Source organism: Lagenorhynchus albirostris, chromosome 6 (assembly GCF_949774975.1).
Source record: "Lagenorhynchus albirostris chromosome 6, mLagAlb1.1, whole genome shotgun sequence".
In the NCBI taxonomy this organism is placed as follows: domain Eukaryota; kingdom Metazoa; phylum Chordata; class Mammalia; order Artiodactyla; family Delphinidae; genus Lagenorhynchus; species Lagenorhynchus albirostris.
Window position 1 is genome coordinate 21,050,503 of NC_083100.1, and position 8,650 is coordinate 21,059,152.

General features: G+C 44.9%; 1 protein-coding gene across 6 annotated transcripts in view; it reads right to left on the minus strand.

Moving 5' to 3' along the window:
• SMARCAL1 (SWI/SNF related, matrix associated, actin dependent regulator of chromatin, subfamily a like 1) overlaps window positions 1–7,026 on the minus strand; it is a 52,194-nt gene extending 45,168 nt beyond the window's left edge. For 2 of the 6 annotated variants that reach the window (XR_009541072.1, XR_009541071.1), the window contains exons 1-5: window positions 6,815–7,026; window positions 5,678–5,714; window positions 4,415–5,283; window positions 3,782–3,832; window positions 408–653 (exon numbers count right to left, since the gene is read on the minus strand). Coding sequence is in view for 4 of the 6 variants with exons in the window: in XM_060152155.1 (XP_060008138.1) it covers window positions 408–653; window positions 3,782–3,832; window positions 4,415–5,225 (1,108 nt within the window). In the remaining 2 variants the exon portion in view is untranslated. The remainder of the gene's footprint in view (window positions 1–407; window positions 654–3,781; window positions 3,833–4,414; window positions 5,284–5,677; window positions 5,715–6,814) is intronic. The other 4 variants (XM_060152156.1, XM_060152154.1, XM_060152155.1 and 1 more) reach the window with 3 other exon arrangements.
• Between the last annotated feature and the right edge of the window lie 1,624 nt (window positions 7,027–8,650).

Genomic DNA, 8,650 nt, shown 5'->3' on the forward strand with positions numbered 1-8,650 from the left:
GTGGCTCGGAGCCACGCTCAAGTTTGAAAACCACTGGCTTAGTCTCTACCCAGAGGCATTTATTTTGATGGCAAATGCCTATTTTTCAAGCTCTACTAAGGACAAAATAAAACTAAATGGGTTTAAGTGGCTGAAGCAGGAACTGACCTGCTTCTACCAAGAAGACACTGCCCAGGTGACTGGGGAAGGAGTCTTCTCTTTGCGAGGCCTTTAAAGACAGAGCAGGCCCCACTATGTGTTCAACAATCTGGAACAATTTAGGGAGCATCTTTGTACAGGAAGAGGAGAAGGTTAGAAAGGCTCTACCAAGAAAGTTATTTCTGAACATTTAAAGAGAGGAAAAAAGCCTAGTCTGAGGTCACAGGCCACTCTGCATCCTGGAAATCAGGCGGAGGCCAACTACTTGCCGTATTTTCTGGAATCCATCTGTTTAAACAGCGCAATCAGGCCTTCGGAATAGCTGATGTCTGCCTCAAAGCGGGCCCGTGAGATGAGTATGCACTGCCCTTTGACAAAGGCAAGGGAGGGAGCTACAGGAAGGCAGGTCTGGGCTGCAACTCTGCTGCTGCTGCTGGTAGAGGGTGACTCCACGTGGCCCTCGGCCCCTTCCAAAGGCTGCAGGGTGACAGCCTGGAGGTGCTGGGCTGCTTTCACTGCCGAAGAAGAAAAGGACAGAGGTGACAACCCGAGCGACTTTTAGGTGGCCCTGGAATGCTAAGGCAGGAACAGGAGGAGGGCAGGCGCAGGGTGAGGAGGAAGTTCGCTGGGCAGGCGGGAGAGAAAAAGCGTAGGCAGATGTGGAAGGTGTGCAGGTGTGCTTTAATTGGGGCTTCAGGTATTTCAGCATTTCCTGAATGTAACTCTTCTATTCCGTAGGTTTCCCAGTTTAAAAAAACTTAGAATTCAGAAATGAACAGGGGGGACAGGGATCTCACCAGGATGAGTAAACTTATCAGATAATTTCTGTGGCCATGTCAGAGAAGCCACCGAAGGAAGTCAACACACCAGAAATCACCCCCTTAACCCTGTTCCCAGGTCACTGCTCTATCCACCGCTGGGAGGACAAGGAAGGAGACACAGGATCATCAGGCCACAGATGTACAGTGTTGACCCTTATCTTCTCTATTACTGAGGCATTTTATAGATTAATAGATTTGACGACATAGAACTAAACTGTTAAAAAACACAAACTGAAATGAAAGGCAAAACTAGTGAATAAAGATATTTGCAAGAAATATGAACAGAGCTCATACTTCAAAAAAAAATACTAAGACCATATAAGATAAGAAGTTAGGCAACCAATTCAAAAGGGGTAAAATGACTAATAGACATTTGGAGAAACGTGCAACTCCGCAAACAATCAGAGTAATAAAAAGCCATTTTTAACTTATCGAACTTGCAGGATTAGAAAAATAGATATCAGGAATAAAACGTTTTGGAAAACAATTTGGCAATATACAGCAGGAGCCCTAAAAAGTGAGCATAATGATTCAACTTCTAGGAATCTATCTCAACTAACACAGGTTGAAAAAACACAAATTTATAGACCAAGGTGTTCCTTACAGCTTTGATACTGGGGAAACAAGGAGCAAATTAATATTAAACAAAAAGAAAATGATTTACCCCATATATGACACATTCTTTTTTTTTTTTTTTCCTTGGTTGTACTGTGCAGCATGTGGGATCTCAGTTCCCTGACCAGGGATCCAACCCGTGCCCCCTGCATTGCAAGGCGGAGTCTTAACCACTGGACCACCAGGGAAGTCCCTATCACACATTCTTAAAATGGAGAATGTTATATAGCCATTAGTTTGTTTGTTTTTTGGAAGAAATTTTGGAAAAGACAAAAGACGCTATTAAGTACGAAATCATTTTTTTGGAGGTCAAAGTGGTTCAATAATGGACACGCACATTTTCATCACCCAGAATTAACTGTTTAACGTGTGCCATTAAAATAAAAGTGCTTTATGCAGGAACATTAAGTGAAAAAGGCAAGATACAGATTACATTACATATAGAAAACACTGTATATATTAATGCATAGGAAAAAAAGGCTGGAAGGAACAAAACTAAAATGCTGACAGTGGTTAAGTGAGTGGGGACAGACAGGGGTGGGGGAGGATGGCTGGTTTCTCTTCTTTGCACATTGACATACTTTCCACATGACCTTCAGTGGGTGTGTGGTAGGGTTAAAAAGGCAAAATTCAGAGGTGGACCCAAACAAATAACAGAAAGATTGAAAGTCTTCATATGTTGCATTAATAAAAAGTAACATGTACTTAGATGACACAGCAATCATCAACTATCCGAAAATTAAGAAACAAGGGTTAAGGCACAAATCCACGGTTGTTGGGAGAGTGTTCCAGGTATATCTTGGTAGAGAGCAGAGTGAGTACGCAAAACATTGGGAAGGATACATGGGAGCTCAACAATTCCTAATCAGCAAAATTCACCTGAAAGCTATAGACAGAATCTTGTGCCCAATGAACTGTTAAAAAAAATACGTGGAGCATTACCAAAAACAACCATACTGCACAGAAAACCTACATGAATGTGCAAAAGCATTAGTCATCTGAGTCACCATGCATTGTGGCCAGAGGACAGGAGTAAAAAGAGGACAAAACAAAACAGAGACTTTTAAACAGTCTCTGTAGGTTACTTTTGTATACATATATAAAAGTATAAGAAAAGCAAAAAAAAAATAAAATTGACATGACATGAAAAAAACTTCGTAACAGTGGAAATCACTGGTTTAACATGAGCAATAACACAACACCAGGTATCAAGACCTACAATGTTAACCCAGAGCACTGGCTCTCCTCCCCCCAACACCTAATAAATGGATTAAAATAATGGGAGAAGCGAGCTCCCCCAAACCTAGTGTCAAACATTTCAAAAGGTAGAGGACAAGGAGAGAAACAGGAAGTTCTGCAGGGAGCTGTCCCATTACCCCCAGAAACTGTACTGGTGATGTCAGAGAATTCCACCTCGTGCCCCAAATCTGTGGAGGAGTAACCTCACCATGCATCCTCCGCTTTTCCCTTTTTGAACCGGGTGGGGACAGAGAGGGCATAGAAATGGCTGCTGGGAGGGAAGAGTAGAGCGGGAGATGGGGACACTCAGGGCTGACTCTAACAGAGGTGCAGGCTTCAGGCACTAGGACAAGGTGACAAAAACCTTGGTGTAGGACAGTCAACAAAATCTCAGAAGACAGAGTGGTGCACACCCAGGGGCCCTGACCACCACCAGACATGACACAGGCTGGAGCCAGCCTGGGCAACACCCGCTCTTTGCACTCTCGGGTTTGTGTTGTCTGCTGAACTGTTACCGTTCCTGGGAGCAGGGCCGGCACAGCTTCCTGGCATGGCTGGAGCCTGCAGTCCAGTGGGAACATATACTCTGAAGTCAGTGGCTTGGGTTTGAACCCCAGTTGTACAACCGATTGGCTGTGTGACCCTATGTTACTTACAGAGCCTCTCTGGACCTCAGTTTTCCCATCTGTAAAATGGGTGTTATAAGAAATGAAAGAGTTAGCATAGATAAGGGGCTTAGAACAGCCTAGCATGTAGCGGGTTCTGTAAGTGCTAGCTTTTGTTAATATGACCGGTGCCCTCCTCCCAAGGACCTGCCTCATTAGGCTGGCCATGGGGAGAAGGAAGGAGAGCACTGGGATGGCGTCCCCAAAGCCATCTGAACCACAAGCTAGACTGTATCTGCTACTCGAGGAGCTTTTCAATACCAGCATCCCCCTGCATGAGGGGGTGACCACACGCCTACTTACTCAGGGCACCGTAGTCGGTCATGCTGAAGTTCCACGTCTTGGTGGCAGGATCTGAAATGAAACAGAAGTACCTGGTTTGCCCACAATAAGGTGGATGACTGCTGGTATGAGCTGTACTTGGACATTCAATAAGGGTTTGTTAAATGAATGAATGAATGCTAAGTTCAAAACAGTTGACTGAAAAGCCCCTACTGATGTACAAATTCCCCGTAGAGGACAAACAGCAAATATAAATGAGGATAATGCTTTGGCTCTGCCCTTCTGGGAGAACCAACCTGAGCGTGCCGTGTCACCTGGCTGAGCCAGCTCCATCGCCTTTAAAATGCAAATAACAACTACTTCTCACAAAAAACTGTTTTAGGCTTAAGTGCTACACTGCATACAAAGCACCTGGCAGGGGAACTATTCAGCCATTCTCCACGTGGCCATGTGGCAGCCCCCAAGCATGGCAGCTGTTTGAAGGAACGTCTATTATAAAAGGAAACGTGAGCTAAACAAAACAGAAAAGTTTTAACAACTGGATGGATATAATGTGCCAATGCACTCTCTTCATATTTATGAGAAACTGTTGATTTAAAGAGACTCTAGAAGTAGGAAAAAACATCTGGAAGAACTAGATGGAAGACTCATTACCGTAACGTCTGCTGGGCAGACTCTTAAACACTGCAATGAGCTCTTCACTGTACCCAATCTTCACCTGGAAACGATCACCGATTTTTATGCATGTTCCCTGCTGGGAGCCTGCTGCTTTGTGGAGTGGGGTCCCTGATTTCTGTTGTAGTCTTTCTTCTGGTCTGGGCATCACACTCCCTGAAACGTTCTGCCCAGAGGTGGAGGGTCTTGCCATCCTGGCCTCTAATTCAGGATCCCTGGGAGGCTGTCCAGAGGAAGAAGCTGTCGTCTCCTGGAAATTCTTTGCTCTGGCCAAAGGCTCATGAGTTGTGTTAACAAAGGGTGTCGATTTGGTCTTGTGTGAAGCCTGAATCTGACCTTGCTCTAACCCATAAACCCAGAGCTGCTCGCTGGAGACCACTGGAGGACTGTTTGCCAAGGGAGGGGAGATCCCAGCGAGAGTCACTTGATTTGGTGGGCGGTGGCTCGGGCAGGCTGTGGGCATCTCTTCTTGCCTCTGCCATGTCCCCTTTGCCTGCTCTGAGGTGCTGAGTTGAAAACTGTGGGAATTTTGAGGTCTCTGATCACCATCAGATGAACTCCTGGGATTCTGTTGCTTGAAAACGACACCATGGCTCCCTGACTTAGAAGGATCCTGGTGGAGGTGTGTGGAAGGGCCCTGCTTGGACTGGGAAGGTTTGGCAGCAATGGAGGAGCCCGAGACTGTGTTCTGATGCTGTCCTGCTAATAATTTCTCAGCTCTACGGGCCAGAGCCTTTTGCCGATTCTCTTCAATTTTTTTCCTCTGCTCCTCTGTAAGAGGCAAGGACATTTTAACAGGGAAATGTTCATGCAGGAATGTCAATCTTTAATCGGAAACTTGGCAAAAGCTGAGAAGGGAAAAACAATATTGAAATAAATATTAATTGTATGTATTTGCGTACCTTGATTTTAACAAGCTTTTGTCCCAGGAAATGCACAAGGAGCCAAAGGATATATGAAAGTTTCTTTTATAATCAAACACATACCCACACAGATAGTAGGTAGCATATGCCCAAAACCATGACTCTGACAAAAAGTAAAAAGCAAGGTCGATCAAATCCAAAGCCAAAAAGGTATTTCAACTGCAATATTTTTCTCCCTCTCATCCACCAGCCAACATGAGTTATCAGATCCCAAAAAGTTATACAGTGCAACCTAAATCCATCGGATAATGAGAAGGGCGACATTTCAAACTAGAAAAGATAATGGACTAGATTGACATAGACCAAAACAAACACATACCATGGCGTGACACTTGCTAAAACAGCCTCTTTCCAACCTGGAAGAAGGAAAAAAGCATTAGCATCACATACACTGCACACTAAATTCACCCCTCGAATACCATCGTTTTATCATTCCTGGCAAGTCAATCTGCGGGTGGTAAACCCACCACCATAGAGCAACGAGTGACTGACTCTTCTGGAAAAATAAGGAAAAAAAAAAAGTAATACACTCATTGTACAAATTCAGATGCTACATAAAGATGTAAAGAAAAGAGTAAAATTAATGTGTAATCTCAGTATCCATCAACAACCACTGTTCATAGTTTAGAGTACAGTATAATTCTGATTTTTTTCTATCCATATCCATAGATACAGGTCATGTATAATATTTGGAAGACTGATGATTTATTACAAAATAGGATCATTATATATGTTCTGTTTTGTATCCCTATCCCGACTTATTTTTCCAAATTAATTTACTTAGGTCATTCTTCTATGAGCTGAGCCACTTTTACAATACTCCAGACCCAGGCGCTGGACACCAATTTCTCTGGCTTGATTCGAACTGAAGAGCCGCTACCCAGTGTAACGCCACGCAATGGTTATAATATGACAAGGTGGGGGGAGGGCCTCTGAGAAGCGCCCGAGGGTAAAAAGGTTTCCTTCCTGCTGGGACTCTCTTTGACCAAAACTCCAAACATCGATCCCTAGAGACCTTCCACTTCCTCCAACCACCAGCAATTAAGAAGGGGTTAGGGAAAGGCATCGTTCCCGAGCTCGGCTGCAGTTCTCAGCCTCCCCGGGTAAAACACTCCTGCCTAACTTTCCAATCAGCGCTCCGCTGCGCCCCCAGACTCTCCAGGTCCAAGGCCAGGTGCGCTGCCTCCACTAGCCAGGGGAGACGACGCCATGGGATGAAGTCCCATTGATCAGCCCCAAACCATAAAGCCATCCCACTACATGGACGCCCCTCTTCATTGTGCTGAGACCTGTGCTCCACCCCATTTTGGGGGCGCGCCTCTCCCCGACCGGCAGTATGGGAGCGCCACTCCCACCCCTATCATCTCCACTTGGATTCACCCTTTCCGTTGGCCCACTCCCTGCTCCAGGGTGGCATCTGGTCTCGTCCGCCACCGCCGCCTTCCTCCCAGTTTACCTTCTCACCCGGTGAGGCCTAGAACGTGAGCCACATTAGCGCCCGACCCCGAAGCCAGGCGCGTCTCCAGGGCCGCCCCGAGCCAGGTTACTCTTCCGGGTGGCCGGTTAGGCCCAGTTACTCGAGCGCTGCCAGTTCAGTTCGCTCGCCTTATTTCAGCAGCCAGGCCTCAGAGGTAGTGCTGGTGGTGGTGGTCGCTCGCCGAGGAACTACACTTCCCAGAGGGCAACGCGGCCCCAGTTACTCTTTAAAAACTGAAAGACCTCAGACGGGAGACCCGAGCGGTGCTGCAGGGCCTTCTGGGATTTGTAGTTTGAACTCGGGGCCTGGCGAGAATTAGGGACGCAACGTCGTGGGCGGGGCTGAAATGGTGCACCCTGGGAATTGTAGTCCTCGAGTCCCTCAAAGGTTTCAGCAAGCTCCGGACCGTGAAAGCCTGGGTTGTCGTTTCCAAAACTGGAGTCACGCTGTCAGGAGTTGTCGGAGGTTTTTGTTTTACTTGCTCTTCCTTATTTTTATTAGCACCCAGGAAGGAAGCAATATGAGCTGTGCAAAATGTACAACATCGTAGTAACACAGAGTTTGATTTGACAAGCCAAAGATAGTGCAGCTGTGGCTAATCTCATAGTAATACGGAGAGACGGGCAGACGGATTTGGTAGCTCTTAACAAAAGTATCCCCAGGGGTATCCATTCCTGATTTGATAACCTTGCAATTTAAGCACCACCTGCTGTTCCAACCCCGACCTGACCTTCTTGGATCAAAAGAGAATTAGCATTGTCGTCACTGTCATTGTTGTCATCACCATTGTCTTCAGCAGTCATTGTGTTGAGCATTTAATGTGAATTATCTCATTTAATCCTCACTACAACCTTAAGGAACACACAGTATTTGTATCCCCCTTTTACAGATAGGAAAACTGAGCAGCTATTGGATAACTTTTTCAAAGCCTTATTAGCCTATTTGTGATTCTGACTCTGGAACCCACACTTTTGAGAGAAAATTAGTAAGCTGACACTATCAGAGTCAGTTTACCCATTTCTGAGCACCAACACCCTTTCCATTCCATAATCAACTCCACTATTAAATATTGGTGGTAAATATAATATTTCCCTGTTATCAGTATTCACATAAACGTTGCTATTCTATTTTCAAACATGGCTCATTTAAAAACAAAGAGGTAGATCTCTACTTAAGGATTTGGAAAAATGGCCAAGATGTATTGTTAAGAAAAACAAAGCACATCAATGTGTATAGTTCGATGCATTAAAAATAAAAATCCTACCTATAAATGCATGTAAACTCATAGTTCAGGAACAGGGGAGGATGGGATACACTCCTCTCCTTTTTAATCTATATTTTTCTGAATTATTTGAATTTTCTTATAATAATCATATAGAAGTTGTGTGACTTTTGAAAAAATAAATCGGGTTGGTTTTTTAAATGACAAAAACATTGGCCTGGCTACAGGCCTTGAATGAAGTTCAGCACTAGATAGTGTTCAAATCTCAGCTCCACCCCTTTTATTGGCCACATCAACACACGACCATGTCTCTAAGTTCTCATCTGTAAAGTTAGGACGAGAAAACAGTACTACCTTGCTAAATCTCCTTGCTGTGGTGAGGATCAAATTGAGAAAATACGGGAGAAGCACTTAGTGAACTGTGAAATCCCAGAACGGATGGGAGAGGGATGTTCCTATTATTTGAGGTCAATCTTCTCAGGTCCTTCATTTCTCTACACCCAGCAGCCATTTCTTACTATATAGTGTGAACAGAAATGAATGAACATCTTTCCCTGCCCTTTCTATTCCCCAGCAGACTCAGTTAATTTGCT